A 22,935-nucleotide genomic window follows, 5' to 3' on the forward strand; every position below is an offset into this window, starting at 1 on the left:
AAAATTATTGTTTTACATGTCAAGTGCGAGTTTTTTATGACAATATTCGGCTACACGACAACAGAAACTTGTCAGTTGAAACGTTATACATTTTCCAACGATAACGATATTCTTGTTTCTTTTCCGCTCGATTAAATGTGATTTTTTGTGCCGTTAAAATTCTGAATTTTTTGATACATTGTTTTCGAGTCAACAATGTTCGAGTACGATAGCGACAGTTCATATTCGAATAGCGCGAGTGATTCTCGATCCGACTCTGACGATTTTGACGATTATAGCGAAGAAGACTACAATGATAGTGATAGCAATGATTCGTATTTCAACCATGACAGAATCCGAGTCGTCATGGGTAGTGGTTCCAGTTCTGAAGAATCCGACTCAGACGATGAGATCTGCTACGAAGCTGATCGTAAGTTGAAACATTGTCATTTGTCCCTACGACTACTACTTTTGAATTCGCGTGATTTTTCTCTCAGCAGCCGACTAATCGAAAATTTGGTCAAATTGTTTTAGTTAAACCGACTTCGGTGCCAAGATTAGAAAGAATGGCATTATTTAGCGTGGCAATCGCGTTATGGAATCATGCCACCGTCGCGATACCAGGAATAATAACGAATCATGGAGCATGGCGTACATCCTTGGACGACGAAGTACCTAAATGGATAGACGCGTTACCTATTCCCAAATCGTTTACTAAATGTATCACGAAACATTTCAATAACGTGAAATTCAACGCGAACGAGTGGATTTCTTACATTTTTCGAGCAGTATTCTTGAAACAAGGCCGAAAAACGGACTTATATCAGTATATCAATCTCATCGTTTGGTATCCCAATGACTCGATTAATTCTGTCGCAACGGCTCGAAATTTGCTGCAATCCGATAAATTAACCAAGGAAGAGAAGTTCCGGTTGGCGTGTACGTATTGCATGCAAGAAGACGTAGAAAAAATCTGGCCAACAACTGATGAGAATGCTGTCCTCGATAAATTTCGCTTCGTCGAATTTCCTTTGATATGCTATTGGAAACGTTATTGCGCCGAAAAATTAGATAAGACACGTGCGCCTAGAAAACTGTACAAAGACGAGATCATGATTCAGCAAGATTTTGTCGATAACTGGCCAGCAATCGAGTATTTTTTCGATCGTTTGGACGTCGAACAACGAGTTTCTAAAGTTATTTGGTTTGTCGAAAAAGGATCATCTTTTCAAAAATTATTACTCGCGAAACTGGACGAATCTCGACGCTTACCAGTGATCATGGAGAAACTTAGCACTATCATGAGTAACTTCGCAGACTTGAAATCCGAAGATGGCCACGAATGTGTCGTTGAAATGTGGTACGATGTTCGCAGTTTCATCACCCAAGATCAGTTCGTTACCTTATTCAACGAGCTTTTGGTCAACTCGACCGAAGCCTCCAGTTTAATGGAAATTTGGAACTCTACTCCTGATGATTTCAAGCGTCATATTTTCAAATCCGACTACGTTAATTTTGTCAAGAAAGTAATGCGGTGGTTCGCCATTAAAGGAAACAAAGAAATCTCTTTCGTGTCATCGCTGTTGTTGGAGAGCGCCGATGTAGATTCGTTACGAGAAATAACAAAAACAACATTTTTCAGCAAAGAATGCTGTAGGCAATTTCTATGTTACAGTGATGTCGAATTGCTAGACCAGCTCATTAATATATTTCTTCCCGAAGCAGCTGAATCGACTAGTTTCAAGCTATCTCTGGCCAAAACTGCGTATTTTCGTAAACGTTGCAAAGAATTGATATCCGGTCTTCAAATTCAAACACTCGTGAAATTTCTGGATTTCGGTTTCTCGAAAAATGATCCGTCAGCGGTACAGTTTATGCGTCAGATGTTGGACCCGCATTTGGGGTATCTTAATCAGAAATGCTCGGGTTATTATTCGACCGGTAATTTAAAAGGCTTGAATGACTTTCTGGCTTTACTCGCATCATCGTATCCTGAAATAGTTGCAGACTATAAAAAGAAACTACTCTTTGGTCCGCGTGGTATCGAAGCTTGCATGAATCATTTCGGTCCTTCGTATGATATTCTGGCTGCAGTTATAGCTGATGGTATACCGATCGAATCGGTCGCCGAGTTTAAAAAGAAGATCATTCTTTCACCCAAGGCGATCGATAAATTACAGAAAATGATACTCGACGGACTGTTGAGTGATGCAGAAAACTGCGCTCGCTGGTTTCTCGAATCAGACTCGGATAGGAAAGAATTGAGGACGCTGTTGATCGATCGGCTGAATGATGAAAAATCTTGCGTTGAGCCTGAAACGACAAAAAAGTTCTCTGAATTTTTATTGTAGCTATTTTTGCCTGTTGTGTTGATTCGTTCCATTTCAATTTGTCGAAGTTTTACCTTGGGTTTTTATGGAAGTTCGTTGATTTTGAATGTTTTCGAAGAAAAATTGTAGAAAATTTGGTAACAATAAATTTTAAATGTTTTTTGGTTAAAATTTTTTACAAAAAGCTCGACATGAAAAAAGCTTACGATTTCAAAACTGGCCTTCGTTTTTAAAACGCATCATTAAAAGGGGGGCATTACTCGTTTTTGGAAAGTATTCGCGAAAAGAAACGGGAAACGAATTTTTACGAATTGAAATGAAACTGCATCAAATCCAATAGTCTGATTTGATGGTTTTCAAATGTAAAATTACATGAAATATCTAAATGAATTTCAGGGTTTGAATTCTTGTAGATATGAATTTTTTGTTCACGAGCTGAATTATGTTTTAAAAAATGGAAAATCTCGACGATTCTTATTGTTAGTTTTGGAAAGGGTACTGTAAATGTGCTTTCAAGTTACTGAAGTTACTAAATGTAACATTTGTTACTTTTTCAAATTTTTGGCTGCTTGATTTTTATTTTTATTTTTTTTTCTTAATTTTTAAAAATTAACTAACTATACTGCCTTTTTAGTGTTGCGTTTGCAAAGCACTACTTTCTCAAAAATTGTCAAGAAATCTTGTTCGTTTCCAAATGTTTCTAAATTCCATAAAGTCTCACTTTTATTCAAAATTCTCTCAACAGTGCTACTTTTTTTGGCAAGAAATTATTTCCAATCAGCTCTCGCAGCCCTCTGCAAAAATTGTCAAAATGTACAATTTTATGAAAAGCAAATTGAAAAAACTGTCCTTATCCTCCGACCTCTTATAATTCAATGATGTTGATTCGTCGCAAAACAGAGGTCCAACAATTCTCAAATTTGGGTCTCAGAAAATTGAAATTCTCTTTCGTTTTCTTTCATAATATGACATTTAAAATAAAATTTCCATGATGATAATTTAAACATACAATCGCTGCATATGACTGAAGAAGGCGATCGAGGGGAGTGAATCGAACTTGAATATGTATTGCTAAAATTTTGATGATGAAACAGGGCATCTATCTAACAGGAAGTGAAAGTAGTGAATTTAGTCAAAAAGGTAGTGAAAAAATGTAATTCAAACGCGCAACAAAAACCTTCAAATCATTGAAAAAAAAGTTAATTTTTGATGAAATTAAAATACACTTTGTGTACAAATTGTCTTCCAAGTTCAATTTTTTTGGAAAATTTAACTGAGTTGATTTTGTGTATGATTATTGGGTGGGGAAGGGGTTGAATGGAAAGCTTTCTTAGAAGTACATTGAAAAAAGTAGTGATATTTTTCAACAAAGAAAATCCATTAGATACCACGTGAAATTTGTTTGATGGAATTTTGATATTTTTCATGGGCCGAATCTGAATTTTTTGAAATCCGAGAAGTAGAGTTTAGATCTGTTTAAATCTCATCAGGTTTCAAAAGTTTGATTGGATCTGATCAGATCACATCCGGATATTCTCTCGATGCAATTATATTATATCTAATTCTACAGGGTTCGTACTCGGTTACTTTTCCAACGTTTTAATTGCTAATGTTACTTTTTTCAATCTCGCCTTTTCACCAAATAGTTGGAAAAAAATATCGTTTTTTCGACATAAAATTGCTAAAAAAATCTCACGTTTTTCCAAAAATTACCCAAAAGTTGCAAAAAGTCTTGCTTTTTGGACAAAAATTTCGGAAAGGTATATTTTTTGCCACTAATTACATGCCTATGAAAAAAAAGTTCTGTTTTTTGACAAAACTTGTCGTTTTTCAGCGAAACTGCTGAAAAGTCTCACCCTTTTTTTCTCCAAGAATTGCTTAAAAGTCGATCTTTTAGCCAGAAATTGCTAAAATTGTCAATGTCTTGCTTTTCGTCAGAAATTCTCAAAAGTTCTCGTTTTTCCAAAAATTAGAAAAATGTTCGCTTTTTAGCAAAGTGGTTAAAAATTAATTTTTTTTTTTGAGATTCCAGTCTCATTTTTTTTAAAAAGTTGTTCATCAAAATCGCTTGAAAAATTCACTTTTTCTTCAAAAAATTCCAAAAAGTTGCATTTGAATGGGGTTTTACTTATTTTTTTATACATACCTACAATATGTTTTGCTCTCGTGTTATCAACCTTGTGGTTACTTTTTGGTTAGGTGTTTTTTCCAGCGTTTTTTTTTTTTCGTTACTGAAGTCACTTTTTTTCATTGAAAAAATAGAGTATGAAGTTATGAACCCTGAACCCTTGACCTTTGAATTGGCTATGATAGTTTTAATCGGATCAGATTTGAACGTTTCCTCGATCCAATATCTCAGGGTGTCTAACGGTCATGAAAGTCATAAATTTTGGTTGGTAGTCATAAAAAGTCATGAAAAACTCATGAATTTTGCTCGAAACACACTTTAAAATTTTTTTAAAAGTCCATAAAATGAAAAAAAATCAGAAAAATTGAAAAACTGAAATACTTACTGCCTACAAATTGAAAAAAATTTCCTCGCAGTTTCAAGTTATTTAATTTTTTTTTTGGGGGGGGGGGGGGGTAGTTTATGCGGTGAAAATGTGGAAAATAAGTCATTAAGTCATGATTTTTTTGTTCGGGAGTTTTGTTAGACACCCTGTACCTGATCAGATTCGATCTTTGTTCTCTGATTCTTTAATTATGTTAATGATCCAAATAACTATAACAATTTCATTAAAATTCGATCAATTGGTCAACATAGGGAGGGGGAGATTTTGAACTACGTGGCTTAGAACGATCCCGATGTTGTTCTGATTTTCATTTGAATATTGACAGAAGCTACAGGGTGTTCCAGAATAACCTTTCACTTTTGTTTTATTAGTAGCTCTGAGAGAAAAATGGTTACGGAAATTTTTTTATAACCAAAATGAAGTAGAAATGTGCCGTTTTTAGACCATATATTTGAGTTTTCATTATAAATTAAGTTTTAAAAATTATTCCACCAAGATGTTTTCCATCATTTTTGACACAATCGACCAAACGTTTTTTAAAATTATTGAACACTTTGTTGAGCATTTCTCTTCTAATCAGTCTTGATTCACGAATAATATTATCTAGGAGCTGTTTCAGAGTCCTAGGATCATCTTGATATACTTTTGACTTGAGGTAACCCCATAAAAAAAAATCACATGCTGAAAAATCAGGGGATCGAGGTGGCCATGAAATTTCTGTGTTCAGCGAAATTATTCGATGACCAAAATGCTCACGCAATAAAGAAATCGTGTCCGTTGCGGAATGACAGGTAGCGCCATCCTGTTGGAACCAAGTAACTCTATACTTGTGTCTGCGTTTCAATTCAGGAATGAGAAACTCGTTTAACATTTTGCGATACCTCTCACCGTTCACCGTTTCATCAAACACATACGGTCCCACTATACCGAATTTAGCCACGCCCATCCAAACAGTCAACTTAGCGGAGTGTAGAGGTTTCTCGTGTATTATCATCGGATTCTCTGTCGACCAGTAGCGCATATTTTGTTTATTCACATCACCGTTTAGATAAAAATGAGCTTCATCAGTAAAGAGTAACGAGTTCAATGGAATCTCACCAGTATCAATTCTTGTAAGCATATCCTCGGCAAATGATTTTCTTCTCACAAAATCAGTTTTTTGTAACTTTTGAATGATTAAAATCTTATATGGATGGAAACTGAGGTCTTCAGATAAAATTCGTTGCAGAGAAGTTGGTTTGATTTTTAAATTTAACGCTCGTTTACGTATTGAAGTGGTAGGGGTAGTCTGTACTGAATGCCTTACTCGGTCCGTTGTTTCTGGCGTTCTTACTGATCTTTTCCGACCTGTAGGCTTATTTTTACAAGCATGAGCGGTTTTCTCGAAGTTTTTTACCCATAATTTCACTGTTGGCCTCGATGGCACTTCACTTTTACCGGTAAGTTTAAAATGTTTGCGGAAGGCACGAATTGCACTAATGTAAGAGTCATTATTTTTGAAAAAGGCCTTTACAATAAAAGCGCGCTGCACAGCCGTCCACTTCTCCATGGTAAAAAATTAATACTGAAACATAATTCGGCATGTGTTGGCTACCTGGAACCGCTTTTACCATTCCCCTAACACCATTTGAACGCAGATCAGTGCTCACCAAAATGTGAAAGGTTATTCTGGAACACCCTGTATAATTTGCTATCGATACCTATATAGCGAGATGAAGTTCTGAAATCAAAGCAGTTGTTTTCTATTATAATTTAAATATTCATCTTGGTATTTATTATCAATCGAATTAAAACATCTATTTCAATACCAGGTGCCTGCTCAATTGAATGTGATTTTTTGTAAACCGAGAACTGGAATAATTCGAAATATTGATTAACATTCGAGTCAACTATGGATACTAATGCTTACGAGTTTTCCGTCGATATGGATTTTGATGACGACGATGACGTCGACGGGGCAATCGAAGGCACTCCCAGAGAACACGATGGTGATTCCGATAGTGATTTGGGTGACTGCGATGGCGCTAATCGTAAGTGTTGAATCACTATTCTGGCGTTGATTTGCGCGAATTTTATTTCGTCAGAAATCGACTAATCGACCAATTTGGGTAAATTGTTCCAGTCAAACCGATCACCGCGCTTAATTTGGAAAAAATGGCATCTTTTAGTGTGGCAATCCAGTTATGGAATCGTGCTACTGTCGCTATACCAGGATTCATCGTAGATCACGACAACTGGTGCAAATTGTTGAAGATCGAAATACCCAAATGGATAGATGCGTTACCTATACCTAAATCGTTTGCTGTACCTATTCAGTCTCATTTCGATTACGTGAGTTCCAATGTAGAGTTATGGATATCTTATATTTTTCGAGCAGTATTTCTGAGGCGAGGAAAAAAATCTGGTTTATATCGTCATATCGGCCATATAATTTGGTACCCCAATGGAACGATGAATTTCAGAGAAACTGTTCGAAATTTATTAAAATCTGACGAATTGACAAATGCGGCCAAGTTTCATTTGGCTTGTACGTTTTGCCTGCGAAAAGAAATAGAAAAAATGTGGCCCTCCATGAAGGGTGATAACGATCTTGTTGATGAATCCCAGCAATTCTCTCGATATCCTTTGATCTGTTATTGGAAATGTTACTGCGCCGGTAAATTGGATACGATAAGAACGTCGAGAAATCAGTCTGTCGACGAGTTCATGATTCAGCAACATTTCGTCGATAACTGGCCAGCCATCGAGTATTTTTTCGATCGTTTGAATTCCTTACAACAAGTCGCAAATGCTATTTCGTTGATTAGCAAACACGGTGTACGTTTTCAAAAGCTATTGTTGATGAAACTCAACAAATCTCAACGGTTCGCTGTGATTACGGAGAAAATGCCTCAGATTTTAGCTAACTACGCGTCTCATTGGAATGTTGACGATAATATGGAAAATTGCATCGCATTGTGGTACGATGTTTGCGATTTGATCACCGAAGAGCGATTCGTTGCTCTATTCAGAGAGCTAATTGTCAGCGTCACTGATAATTCCATAGTGATTTTGACAGAAATTTGGAACTCGGCTCGCGATAATTTAAAGCTTTATATTTTATATTGCGGCGATAACGATTTCATCGTGAAATTATTGGAATGGTGCGATTATCGTTTAGAAAACAGTTTTAATTTTTTATCATCGGTGATCTCCTTTTGCCCTAAAGAAATTAAACGAGAAATCACTGAAACGAAAGTTTTCAGCAAATTGTGCGAAAGATTGATATGTAATAATAGTGCAGAATTACTCGATCGAATAATCAACTTGTACCTTCCCGATACTGTAGAATCAATCGAGTTCAAGCTATCTCTAGTCAAACTACCGTATTTCAATAAGCATTGCAAAGCGCTGATAATGGATTATAAAATTGAAGCGTTGGTGAGAATATTGGATTTCGCGTTTTCAAAAACAGATCCTTCATCGGCACAATTGGTTAGTAAATTTTTGGGCAAGTTTTTAGGAAACCTCGATTACCAGTGTTTGACTTATTACTCGACTGGAAACTTGAAACGTTTGAATGAGATGCTGGCTCCGCTCATGGCATCGTATCCGGATATCATTTCTGAGTATAAACGTAAATTACTCGTGTCGCAGAATGGTTTCAAAGCTTGCATAAATAATTTCCGGTCGACGAATATCTTGGCTGAAATTATTGTCAATGGTGTGCCAGCAGAACAGATCGCTGAGTTTAAGAAGAAGATTATTTTTTCTCGCGAAGGGATCGATAAACTGTGGGATATGATAGCTGATGGACCGCTGAGTGAGGCGGAGAAATGTGCTCGTTTGTTTCTCGAATCAAGCACGGATAGAAAGAAGTTGAGGACGCGATTTATTAGTCGTCTGAAAAAAGAAACGTCTGGCGTTCAGCCTGAAACGAGAAAAAAAGTTTTGGAATTTTTGTTGTAATTTTGTTTATACGCATTTTTGATTTTTTGAGTTGGTCTACTATAAGTTTGTACCTATGTAGAACTATTCTATCTCAATTCGTAGTACTATTATTCTCGAAGAAATAAGAGAAAAGTTTCCACAAACTGAAATGAAATTGAATTGAATTATTCAGGATTATATCTGATGCTTTGATTTGAATTTCAAACGTCAGACTTTGATAAAATATTTTTTTTTCTGATATAAGGTTACATAATGTACCTGTATATTATGAAGGATAATGAGACCTTCAATTTGTTAGATAGTGTGATTTAGATTTTAAGCATAAAATGTTTGTAATATTCAACCTTTTCACCACTTTTACGTCTCATAGAAGTCATAAAAATTCCAGAATTTACTCGTATTTAAGAAGAAGAATTTTCTTAGTTTCAAACGTCAGCAGACCTTTGTAAAATATATTGATATTCAAATGTAAAGTTACATTCAATGTTGGAATACATAATGTGAAATTTTATACCTACGTAGGAATAATGAACTGTGCACCTATATTTATTTATATACTCTTTTTGTTTTCGTGTTATTGAATTTTGAACACTGTTTCGAAAATGAAATAATTATTATTATAGTTTTTAATTGCACATAAATGCATTTTTGTCAATTTTTTCCACTTTCAGAATAAGAGTACCGCCTACAGCGGACTTCTGATATTCAGTTTAGTGCTTTAATTTGAAAATGAGGTCTGATTGAATAAGCTAAAAAAAAAGTAGAGAGACTGGTTGGGCAAAAATTGTCCGAAAATGGTGTTGTATGGTAGTGAAAAATAGTGAGATTTGCTTTTTATAAAATTTCCTGTAGACGTTTAGATGTCTTATCAGGTCCTACTAAAGGAGTACTTTTCAACAATTTTATCCAAATGTACTACTTTTTTTTCAATAAAACTTTAAAATTTTCAATATTCTTCCCGTTTTTTCCGGAATTTTGGGTAAATTTTGTAGAATAGGGCTCATTTGTCGACTTATTTAGATTTTTAATTACACATTTTTGAGAACTTTCGCCCTCGCTTTGCTCGAGCCCCTTTGCTTTTCTTTATTTTTCAATTTTTCACCAAAAAATTACTAATTATTCGAATTTCAAAATTTTGAAGCAAATAGTACCTACCTAATATGAAATATTCACAATCAAAATTGAAGAATTTGAGTTGAATTTGATTTTAAGCGAACATGATGCGATATTCGTCAATTTTTAAAGTTGATAAGGAGAAATAAAACAAAAAATTGAAGTAAAACGTTACATTTTTAGCGTCTACTTGCTTAAATAAAATCATAAGGTGTTTGAAAACATCAGAAAATCAAGCATTTTTTACAAAAATTTGGCTGAAAACTTGAATGTAAATGTTGTCGCTCCCCTCCACCTTGAAAAATTCCATCAGTGCTCGAAAAATGACCTGCTGAAAGTCCTACCTAAGTCCTACTTTTTCGTTTTGAAATTTTGTTGGACACCCTCAGAATTTCTGATTTCTGAAAGATTTTACCGTTACTTGACTCGAATCGCTTTCTTTTTGTTTTTCAAAATTGAATTTTTTACAAAACGATTGTTCGAATCTGAAAAATTCCAAGCTCAAGAGAATTTTGACGTGAATTCTCAAACGCTTCACTTTTGTTCTTTTTCAAAACTGAATTTTATGTGATATTATATAGGGGAAAAGGTTTGAAAAATTGAGGAAAAATTCACTATTCTGGGATAATTTTTCTATCTGTAGCAGCCCAGTTCTGAATTTACGAGTTTAGAAGTTATAGTTTTGTTGTTGAAGGTGAAAAATCTATACAAAATCGTGAATCTCGCCCCCCCCCCCTCACACGATTACACCAACATTTTTCGTCATAATTATTTTAAAATAATAATACAGGAAATACTTCTCGAATTAAGTATACATTTATGAAACCATTTGCCTGTGCGTCCCTTGGGATGCTTTTCTTTCCTTTTTCACAATTGAACTTTCCAGAAGACCATCCAAAATTGATTGAACAATTTTTGATGCCACTGTTTGATGAAATATTTTGTATCTTTATTGATCGGATTAAAATTTTAAAAGATTATTGATATTGAAAAGGAATATGAAATTCAGTAGTTTGAATTTCACATGATGATGTATTTTTGAATGTTCTTTGAATTATGAATATTTCGTTCTGTCTCGACGGGAAGTAATTATTTCTGCCATTTGAACGTTGACGGTATTTGAAAATTTTTCTTTTTTAGTCACAAAATCAGGCAGTTATTAGTTATACAAATATTTGCTTATTATTCTATTGACAAATGAATTGAAACATTCATTTCAACCTTCAACATCAAGTACCTATATTCTGCTCAATTGAATGTGATTTTTTGTTCCATGAAATCTGAAACCTGAAGTAATTCAAAATATTTTTTTTATTGGAGTCTGCTGTGGATGATTACGACATGGATTTCAGCGAGAATATGTTTGGCGAATACGACGATTACCTGTCGTATGAATCGTGGGGTCCCGAACACACTATTTGTAAGTCGAATTATTGTTTTGCATTTTGCATCAACTAGTACCTAATAATTAATCGATTCGGGCTACTTGTTCCAGTTATACCGACCACCGCGGTAAAATTAGAAAAAATGGCATCAGTTATTTTAGCAATCGCATTATGGAATCGTGCTATCGAAGACGGCGTTATGACACCAGAAATGATCTCGAAGCAGTACGACTGGTGTGCATTAGATAAAGAAGTACGTAAATGGGTTAAGGCATTACCTCTACCTAAATCGTTAGCAGCGAAAACCATGAATCATTTCTACACAGTGGAATCCAGCGTACGCGACTGGATTTCCTACCTCTTTCAAATGGTATTTTTCGATGAAGGAACAAAATGTGATTTGTATCAGTACCTCGGTTACATTATTTGGCATCCCAATGGAATTGTTAATTCCGCAGAAACGGCTCGAAATTTATTGAAATCTAATGCATTGTCTGTCGGCGAGAAGTTCCGTTTGGCATGTACGTATTGCCTGCAAGAAGATATAGTGAGGATTTGGCCTACAGTGAAATATGATCACCAAGTGGTTAGTATTGAAGTCGATCGAAGTCCTTTTTTGATGTATTATTGGAAATGTTATTGCGCCGGTCAATTACAAAATATACGGATGCGAAGTGATGTGTCCATTGAGGAGTACATGATTAGGAAACCTTCAGTCAATAACTGGCCTGCCATCGAGTATTTTTTTGATCGTTTGGACGCTGAACGACGAGTACCAATGGTTATTTCGTTGATCGACGACTTCGACGGACACGGAGCATGTTTTCAAAAATTACTGCTGGCAAAACTGGAAGAATCACAACGTTTGCCGGTGATTATGGGTCAACTTGCGCAAATCGTGAGGAATTACGCGGAATGGGGGGACAATGAAGAAATTATCAATACGTGGTACTATGTTCGCGATATGATCTCCGAACGTGATTTCCTTGCCTTGTTTGACGTGATGTTGGAAAGATCAACGAAAGATTTCGTCCTGACTGAAATTTGGAGCACTGCTCGCCATGATTTCAAACGTTACGTTTTGAATTACGGCGATAATTATTTCATCACGAATTTATTTATATGGTGCGAACGTAAGCAAAAAAATCGTTTGAATTTCTTATCGTTGGTTTTGTTGGATCCCGCCTGCGCTGATATTAGAAGAGAAATCACGAAAAAGAAAGTTTTCAGCGAATGGTGCAAAAAATTAATTACTCTAAACGCCTTAGAATTGCTAAGCCACGTGGAAAACTTATGCTTTCCCGCAGCAGCAGTTGGGTCGACAGAGTTCAAGTTATCGTTGACAAAAGCCCCGTGTTTCAAGAAACAATGCAGAACATTGATCATCGGTCATAAAACCAAAACGCTTGTGAAATTGTTGGAATTTGGATACCCAAAAACAGATCCTTCATCGGAGCTATTTGTACGCAAGTTTTTCAGCACGCATCTGAACCATCTCAATCAGAAATGTCTAACTTATTATTCGACTGGAGATTTGAAAGGATTGAATGATTTGTTGGCTCCGCTCGTGTCATCGTATCCGGAAATTATGTCCAACTACAAAAGTAAACTACTCATGTCCCGTCCTGGTTTCAGAGCTTGTTATGGCCATTTCGGTTCGAGAAATAATGTATTGGCTGAAATTGTAGCCGATGGTTTACCCGCTGAACTGGCTGCAGAGTTCAAAAAAAGGATAATTTTATCACCTGAGGGAATTGATAAAGTGGAGGATATGGTACTTGCCGGACCGTTGCGTGATGCAGAAGAATGCGCTCGCAGGTTTCTCGAATCGGATTCAGATAGAAAAGTCTTGAGGACTATGTTAATTGATCGTCAGAAAGAAGAAATGTTCTATTTTCGCAGTGACAAAAGTAGAAGAAAGATTATGGAATTTTTAGCATAATGTTTAATTTGTCGAGCTATTGTAATAACTTTATTATCAAGTTAACGTTCCTAATAAGGTGTACAATTACGTATACCTGTTTCATTTCAATTCGTTGAATTTTTTGCTGTGAGATTTCCATTTTGTTTGATATTGCAATGTTTTTGTTATCTCTTGTGAGTGAAACTAAACACCCCCCCCAAAAAAAATGTAGCTATTTACCAATATTTTATTGTTTTTTAATATTTTTTATCGTTTGAATTCTTTTAATGGTGACGAATATATTATGTATTTTCTCATTTTTCTGAAATATCTTCTTTTCTTTGTGAATAACTTTTTTGCTGTATTTTTAATGAGACAACTTCCTCTATCTGGTACACAACGACTAGAACGAATTTGAAATAGGAGAAAATGTAGATTTGAACCAGTACTTAACTGGGCAACTAGGCATAGGTTCACAAGTAGTCGAGTCGTGTACTACGTCACAATTTTTGTTTTTAAATCAAGTTTGAGCGCAAAAGTTGTAAATCTCAATCTACATTATTCTTGAAAAAAAAAAAAAACTTTGCTGGCACTAAATTCCTAATCTATGCCTTTGAAATCATACACATTACATACCTACGTACATTAATTCGAATATATCTTTTAAAAGCTTCGGAGTGTTCTATTCCATATTATGATCACTGAGAGAATTGTGCTTGAGTAGAATAAAATCGATTTTAGGGCTAATTTGGGCCCGCAAAAATTAAATGAAGAATAATCAGTCGTTTAATTGATTTAATGTTATACGTTAAACGTAGAATTTGAAAAGAATAAAAATAAATTGAAAAAAATCACTCATTCAGAAGTGAAGACGTCATTGAAAAGTGAAGTTGAAACACCGCAATTTATTTGATTCTTTTTTTTTTTTTTTTTTTTTTTTTTTTGAAAGCTTTGATAGGTTACACAAAAATGTGATGAGATGTCGTAGGAGTTAGGAGTTCCTGATTGTGAAAAATTTCTTACTGCACTATGTAGATTCTATCCTTAATCATTCAACTTGAACCCTGAAATTGTGTAAAGCCCGAAATATTTTTCTGGTCATTTGAAAGTTTGAGCTCAAATTTTAAATATACGCTCAGAGTTTTTTAAAACTTTTTCAAATAAATTCTCAAATTCAAAAATATTGAAATTTTGTTGATTTTCAGAAATTTCAATTTTTTATCACATTTTTTCTACATTTTTGAACCGAAAATGAATATTTTTTTTTGGAAACCTGCAGCTTCCAAGACTTTCTATCTTATTTCATTCCAATTTTGTCATGAAGTCAATATTATTTTTTTTGGGTGTTGTCTGTGTTTTGAGAAAAAGGGAATGAAAAGCTGTATTTTTGAAGCATCAAATTTTTATTTTGTGAAACTTGAAAACTAAGAGCGAGGGTACGAAAAAAATGTTTGGGTGTTGAAATCGTAAATTCCCTCCCCCCCTATTTCACCAATTTTTTTCGTCATAATATTTTAAAATAATAATAACACAGGAAATAGGTACTTCATGAATTATACATTTTTGAAACCATTTGCCCATGCTTCTCTTGGAATTCTCTCCTTTCCTTCTTCACCATTGAACTTTCCAGAAAACCATTCCAAATTGATTGAACAATTTTTAATGGCACTGTTGGTTACTTTTTATGTTTATAATAATACCTATGTATTTTGTCATCTTTATTGATTGGGTCAGCATTTTAAAACTTTTCTTGAAAATGAAAAATAATATGAAATTCAGTATAGTTTGAATTTCGCATGATGATGTATTTTTGAATGTTCTTTGAATTGAATGTTTCGTTTTGTCTCGACGGGAAGTAATTATTTCTGCCATTTGAACGTTGACAGCACTTGAAAATTATTGCATTATTATTTGTAGTCAGTAGTCTCAAAATTAGAGCAGTTATTACTTATTAGATATTCAAGTATTTGCTTATTTTTCTATTGACAAATTAAATTAAAACGTCCATTTCAACCTTCAACATCAAGTACCTATAGTGCTCCATTGAATGTGATTTCTTGTTACATGAAATTTGAAACCTGAAGTAATTCAAAGTATTTTCTTACCTTATTGGAGGCGGCTGTGGATGATTACGACGGAATTTTAACGAGAACATGTTTGCCGAATACGATACCGAGTGGTATGAATCGTGGAATTACTGCTCCGATGACGCTAGTAGTAAGTTCAATTAGTGTTTTGCATTTCGCCTCAACTACCTAATAATTAATCGATTCGGGATACTTGTTCCAGTTATACCGACTACAGCGCCAAAATTAGAAAAAATGGCATCAGCTAGCGTAGCAATCGCATTATGGAATCATGCCACTGTTGCGATACCAGGAATGATCTCAAATCACGACAAATGGCGTGCGTCATTGAAAAAAAGAGTACCCAAATGGGTAGAGACATTACCTCTACCTAAATCGTTAGCAACAAGAATCGTGAAGTATTTCAACAGAATGGAATTCAGCTTTGGGGTGCAGTGGACTACTTACTTCTCCCAAATTGTATTTTTCGATGATGATGACGATGACGATGACGAAAACGAATCTGATTTCTATCAACACATCAGTTACATTGCTTGGTATCCCAATGGAAACGTAAATTCAGTCGAAACAGCTCGAAATTTATTGAAATCGAATGTATTGACCGTCGGTAAGAAGTTTCGTTTGGCTTGTATGTTTTGCCTACATGAAGATATAGCAAAGATCTGGTCTGCAGTGGAATATGATCACCAAGTGCATGGTATTGGGTCCTCTCAGTATCCTTTTTTGATGTATTATTGGAAATGTTATTGCGCCGGTGAATTACAAAATATACGGATACGAAGTGATGTGTCCATTGAGGAGTTCATGATTATGAAACCTTCCGTCAATAACTGGCCTGCCATCGAGTATTTTTTTGATCGTTTAGACGCTGAACGACGAGTACCAATGGTTATTTGGTTGATCGACCGACACTTTGGATGTTTTCAAAAATTACTGCTGTTGAAATTGGATGAATCACAACGTTTGCAGGTGATTATGGATCAACTTGAAGAGATCGTGAGGAATTACGCGGATTGTGAGGACAATGAAGAAATTATCAATACGTGGCACTATGTTCGCGATGTAATCTCCGAACATGATTTCGTTGCTTTATTTGACGCGATGTTCGAAACCTCAACGAAAGATCTCGTTCTGACTGAAATTTGGAGCACTGCTCGCGATGATTTCAAGTGTTACGTTTTGAATTACGGAGATGATCATTTCATCACGAGGTTATTTCGATGGTGCGAACGTAAGCCAAAAAAGCGTTTGAATTTCTTATCATTGGTTCTGATGGATCCCGCCTGCGCTGATATTAAAAGAGAAATCACGAAAAAGAAAGTTTTCAGCGAATGGTGCAAAAAATTAATTACTCTAAATGCCTTAGATTTGCTAAGCCATTTGGTAAACTTATGTTTTCCCGCAGCAGTTGAGTCGATAAAGTTCAGGTTATCTCTGACAAAAACACCGTGTTTCAAGAAACAATGCAAAACATTGATCATCAGTCATGAAACCAAAACTCTTGTGAAATTGTTGAAATTGGGATACCCAAAGACAGATCCTTCATCGGAGCTATTTGTACGCAAGTTTTTTAGCACGCATTTGAACCGTCTCGATCAGAAATGTCTAACTTATTATTCGACTGGAGATTTGAAAGGATTGAATGATTTGTTGGCTCCGCTCGTGTCATCGTATCCGGAAATTATGTCCAACTATAAAAGTAAACTACTCATGTCGCGTCCTGGTTTCCGAGCTTGTTATGGTCATTTCGGTTCGAGAAATAATGTCTTGGCTGAAATTGTAGCCGATGGTTTACCTGCTGAACTGGCTACAGAGTTCAAGAAAAGGATAATTTTTTATCCAGAGGCAATTAATAAAATGGAGAGAATGGTACTCTATCACCTTGATGATGCAGAAGAATGCGCTCGTTGGTTTCTCGAATCGGATTCGGATAGAAAAGTCTTGAGGACGATGTTAATTGATCGTCAGAAAGAAGAAAAGTTCTATTTTCGCAGTGACGAAAGTAGAAGAAAGATTATGGAATTTTTAGTATGATGTTTCATTTGTCGAGCTATTGTAATAACTTTATTATCAAGTTAGCGTACCTATTAAGCTGTAGAATTGGGTATACCTGTTTCATTTCAGTTCGTTGAATTTTTTACTGCGGGGTATCCTTTTTCTTTTATGTTGAATCACCCACCAAAAAAAAAAAAAAAATAGCTATTTATCAATATTTTATTGTATTTTTATATTCTTATCGTTTGAATTATTCATTTGTGGTTTTAAAAATGACATGGTTGTTCTAATGGTGGCGAATATAATATGTATTTACCTGTAAACATTTTCTTATTGTTTTAAAAAATGTTTCCGTTGGATTTCTATTGAGATTAGAACGAATTTGAAATAGGATAAAATGTAAATTTGAACTAAAATTACGCAACTGGGAAGCTTAGCATGGGTTTACGTAGCCATGTACGACGTCACCATTTTTGATTTTAAATCAAGCTTGAGCGCAAAGTTTGACATTTGTGGTACTCAATCTACACTATACCTACTTACAAAAAAAAAACTTTGCTGACACTAAATTTCTGACCTATGTCTTCGAAATCATATAGGTACATACATCACATACCTACGTAATACACATTAATTCGAATAAAACTTTAAAAGGCTTCGGAAGATTCAATTCCTTATGATCACTAAGGGAATTGTGCTTGAGTAGAACAAAATTGATTTGATGGCAAGTAGAGGCTCTTTGAAAAAATTAAATGAAGGATAATCAGTCGTTAGATTTATTTAATGTGAGCGATTAAACGCAAAATTTGAAAAGAATAAAAATAAATTGAAAAAATTACTCATTTCGAAATGAAAACGTCATTGATAAGTAAAGTTGAAGCATCGCTTTGGATCCATTTTTTTTTTTAATAAAAGGTTTGATAGGTTACACAATAATGTGATGAGATGCCATAGGAGTTCACAATTCAGAAATCATTTTCAACTGCACTAGATTTTATCCTTCATCATTCAACTTGAATCCTAAAATTGTGTAAAGCCCGAAACGTTTTTCATGTCATTTGAAAGTTTAAGCTCAAATTTTAATTAAACGCTCAGAATTTTTTTTAAATTTTTCAGATATGTTTTTAAATTTAAAAATACCTAATAAAATTTTGTTCATTTTCAGAAATATTGATTTTTTGTCACATTTTTTCTGCATTTTGAAATCGAAAATGAAATTACCTAACCTGTTCATGATTTTTTTTTTAAATCAATAAAATTTGAGAATTTCGAAGAATATTAATAATTTTTTCCAAAAAAAAGAATCACTAAAAATGGTCAATTTTGAATTTTTGATCGTTTGCCAAAACGAATTTAGGTATAGCTGAAACTTCGGTTATGGATGAGGTTTTAGACCATACTCTTTCCAATATTCGCAGTCTCGCTCAAAAATCGGAGGCGGATAGCTCGAGAGATCTCTTTGTTAGGTATGTGTTGTCGAAGTTTTAAGAGAAATGAAAATGCTGTATTTTGAGGCCTTAAATTTGTCCTTTGAAAAACTTGGAAAATTAAAGGGGAGGATGAGAAATTTTTAGGTAGATCTAGGTACCTAATGATAAGGTTCCATTTCAAATTTTATTGAAAAAAAAAATTGAAAATTAATTTCTTGAATTGTAAATTTTTGAGAGCTTTTGCCCTGTCTTCGCTTGGGCTGCTTTGCTTTCAAGAAAACTATCTCCAATTGATTGAATAATTTTTCATGCCGTTATATTGAATTGACTGCTTTTTGTGTTTAGCTTTTTAGAACTAGGAATGTAGTACAAAATAAACAAGAGTTGAAACTAATGAACTTAATAAGCTAATTTTACAAAGTTTTGAGCAAGGAAAGAAACGTATAGAATTTTTTTGAAATTGAAAAAATACTCCAAAAGGCAAAAATTACCAACAACCTGGGTGTTTGAGCGCTCTCTAGCAAGTTACAGAAACCTGCAGATTACAGCAGTCTATAGTCCATTTTGAGTCTATCACGAGCGCTCAAAAACCCTAATTTTTTTCGTTTTCTGTAAATTCTGCAGCGTTCTGTAGCTGTAGAGCGCTCGAACACCCCTATTAATTTGTATTAATTCTGCTTCTGCGTGAAAAAATTGAACTGTTGAGAATTTGAAAAACCTGTAGAGACCCTCAAAGACCTTTATAGTTTTTTTTGATGGGGGAGGGGGAGGGGGAGGGCTATGTATTGTATGTAAGTACGTTATCGAACAACCAGGTGTTGACAGCACTTCATCGATGCAGCGCAGCAGTGCAGCACTTGTATCTAGTCTTGAGTCTTGTAATTACTTTAGATAGCGCCAGTCTCCTACTCAGAGCTGTTATCAGTAAAGTGCCAAGTTATCACTTATCAGTACATTACATACATATAGATTTTGCTTATTTTTTCTGTTGTCTACTGAATTAAACCGTCCATTTCAATTCAACATCAAGTACCTGCTCAATTGAATGTTATTGTTTGTTTCATGAAAGCTGAACTAATTCAAAATATTTTCCTACTGTTGGAGTCGACTGTGGGTGAGAATATGCGCAGCGACTATGATAGCGAGTGGGGTGACTACGTCGATGATGCTAGTCGTAAGTTGAATCATTTTTTTTTTTTTGCAGTTCGCATCAACTAGGTACTAATAATTAATCGATTCGGATTACTTGTTCCAGTTGTACCCACGACGGTGCTAAAATTAGAAAAAATGGCATCAATTAGCGTAGCAATCGCATTGTGGAATCGTGCTACCGACGGCGTCGTGATACCAGATATGATCACGTTTCACCACGAATGGTGTGAATCATTAAAAGAAGAAGTACCTAAATGGGTAGAGGCATTACCTGTGCCCAAATCGTTTGCGCCAAGTATCATGAATCATTTCAACGGAGTGAAATCCAGCGTAGACGACTGGATTTCTTACCTCTTCCGAATGGAATTAATCGATGAAGAAGACAAATATGATTTGTATCAGCACATCAGTTACATTATTTGGCATCCTAATGGAACTGTAAATTCCGCAGAAACTGCTCGCAATTTATTAACGTCTGATGTACTAACCGACGATGATAAGTTCCGTTTGGCGTGTATTTATTGCCTGCAAGAAGATATAGTGAGGATTTGGTCTACAGTGAAACATCATCACCAAGTGACTAGTATTGAAGTCGATCAACGTCCTTTTTTGATGTATTATTGGATATGTTATTGCGCCGGTAAATTACAAAATATACAGACCCAAAGTAATATGCCCATTGCAGAATTCATGATTATGAAACCTTCCATCAATAACTGGTCTGCCATCGAGTATTTTTTCGATCGTTTGGCCACCGAACGACGAGTCCCAGTGGTTACATCGTTAATCGACCGACAAGGAGCGTATTTTCAAAAATTGTTACTGTTGAAACTAGACGAATCGCAACGTTTGCAAGTGATTATGGGTAAACTTGGGGATATTGTGAGTAACTACGCGTATTGGGAAAATTATGAAGAAATTATTGACACGTGGTACTATGTTCGCGACGTAATCTCCGAACATGAATTCGTTTCCTTATTTGACGTGATGTACCAGAGCTCAACAGAAGAATTCGTTCTGACTGAAATTTGGAATACTGCTCGCGATGATTTGAAGTGTTATGTTTTAAATTACGGCGAAGCCGATGATAATTTCATCACGAAGTTATTTGAATGGTGCGAACGCGAACAAACAAAGCGTTTGAATTTCTTATCGTTGGTTTTGTTGGATCCCGCCTGCGCTGATATTAAAAGAGAAATCACGAAAAAGAAATTTTTCAGCGAATGGTGCAAAAAATTAATTACTCTGAATGCCGTAGAATTGCTGAGCCACGTGGAAAACTTATGCTTTCCCGCAGCAGCAGTTGGGTCGACAGAGTTCAAGTTATCGCTAACAAAAGCCCCGTGTTTCAAGAAACAATGCAGAACATTGATCGTCGGTCATAAGACCGAAACGCTTGTGAAATTGTTGGATTTTGGATACCCAAAAACAGATCCTTCATCAGAGCAACTTATACGCAGGTTTTTCAGCACGAATCTGAACCATCTCGATGAGAAATGTCTAACTTATTATTCGACTGGAGTTTTGGGAGGATTGAATAATCTGTTGTCTCCGCTCGTGTCATCGTATCCGGAAATTATGTCCAGCTACAAAAGTAAACTACTCATGTCGCGTCCTGGTTTCAGAGCTTGTTATGGTCATTTCGGTTCGAGAAATGACGTCTTGGCTGAAATTGTAGCCGACGGTTTACCCGCTGAACTAGCTACAGAGTTCAAGAAAAGGATTATTTTATCACCAGAGGGAATTAATAAAGTGCAGGATATGGTACTCCATGGACAGCTTGTTGATGCAGAAAAATGCGCTCGCTGGTTTCTCGAATCGGTCTCAGATAGAGTCGTCTTGAGGACGATATTAATTGATCGTCTGAAAGAAGGAAGGTTTGATGTTTATAGTGACAAAGAAAGAAGACGAATTGTGGAATTTTTAGCGTGACGTTTAATTTGTCGAACTACTATAATAACTTTATTATCAAGTTAACCTACCTATTAAGCTGTAGAATTAAGTATACCTGTTTCATTTCAATTCGATGAATTTTTTGGTGTGAGGTGTCAATTTTTTTAAAAATGTTGCCATGTTTTTGTTATCTCTTGTGAGTGAAACTAATCGCCCACCCAAAAAAAAAAGATGGCATTTACCAATATTTTATTGTATTTTTTTATAATTCTTATCGTTTGAATTATTCATTTATGGTTTTAAAAATGGCATGGTGGTTCTAATGGTGACGAATATAATATGTATTTTTCTGTAAATATTTTATTTTCTTTGTAAATAATTTTTTAGCTGGATTTTTAATGAGATAACCTACGACTGAAACGAATTTGAAATATTTGTAGGAGAAAATATGTATAGAATTGAACAATAATTACTGAACTGGGCAGCTGGGCATAGGTTTACGAGTAGTTGTGTACGTCACGTCACAATTTTTGATTTTAAATCAAGCTTGAGCCCAAAATTTGACATTTGTGGAACTCAATCTACATTATACTTGAAAAAAAAAAACTTTGCCAGCATTAAATTCTTAATCTATGCCTTTGAAATCATATACGTTACATACGTACGTACGTTAATTCGAATATATCTTTGAAAAGTTTCGGACGGTTCAATTCCATATGATCACTGAGAGAATTAAGCTTGAGTAGATCATAATCGATTTGATGGAAAATTGAAACCAGCAAAAAATTATATGACGGATAATGAGTCGTTTAATTTATTTAATGTGAGAGATTAAACGCAGAATTTGAAATGACAAATGAATAAAAATAAATTGAAAAAAATCACTCATTTAGAAATGAAGACGTCATTGAGAAGTAAAATCATTGAAACACCGCATATGATCCGTTTTTTTTTTGTTTTTTAAAGGTTTGATAGGTTACACAATGAGATGTCGTAGGAGTTCCCAATTCTGAAAAAATTTCTAACTGTGCTAGATTTTATCCTCCATCATTCAACTTGAACCCTGAAATTGTGTAAAGCCCGAAACGTTTTTCTTGTCATTTGAAAGTTTTACCTCAAATTTTAAATATACTCTCAGAATTGAAAAAAAAATTTCAAGTATCTTCTCAAGTTCAAAAATGAGAAATTTTGTTCATTTTCAGAAATTTTGATTTTTTGTCACATT

At 34.9% G+C, this 22,935-nt stretch overlaps 2 protein-coding genes across 14 annotated transcripts in view; both read left to right on the forward strand.

Moving 5' to 3' along the window:
- The window catches only part of LOC135844396 (uncharacterized), a 141,956-nt gene that overhangs the window by 8,232 nt on the left and 110,789 nt on the right, over positions 1–22,935 (forward strand). Inside the window, exons 2-3 of one of the 13 annotated variants that reach the window (XM_065362583.1) lie at positions 11,159–11,285; positions 11,361–13,461. The exons of 9 other annotated variants lie outside the window; for them this stretch is intronic. In XM_065362583.1, the coding sequence (XP_065218655.1) occupies positions 11,207–11,285; positions 11,361–13,192 (1,911 nt within the window). In that variant the 5' untranslated portion in view covers positions 11,159–11,206 and the 3' untranslated portion in view covers positions 13,193–13,461. Of the gene's footprint in view, positions 1–6,633; positions 6,853–6,944; positions 9,590–11,158; positions 11,286–11,360; positions 13,462–15,237; positions 15,371–15,442; positions 17,357–19,734; positions 19,840–19,920; positions 22,067–22,935 lie in introns of those variants that run through there. 3 more of the 13 variants (XM_065362575.1, XM_065362585.1, XM_065362589.1) reach the window with 3 other exon arrangements.
- Positions 44–2,399, forward strand: LOC135843865 (uncharacterized). Its single transcript, XM_065361902.1, has 2 exons — positions 44–409; positions 514–2,399. Exons 1-2 carry the CDS (start codon positions 196–198, stop codon positions 2,328–2,330), a joined length of 2,031 nt encoding a protein of 676 aa, XP_065217974.1. The 5' UTR covers positions 44–195; the 3' UTR covers positions 2,331–2,399.

The sequence above is a fragment of the Planococcus citri genome, chromosome 4 (genome assembly GCF_950023065.1).
Source record: "Planococcus citri chromosome 4, ihPlaCitr1.1, whole genome shotgun sequence".
Classification (NCBI taxonomy): domain Eukaryota; kingdom Metazoa; phylum Arthropoda; class Insecta; order Hemiptera; family Pseudococcidae; genus Planococcus; species Planococcus citri.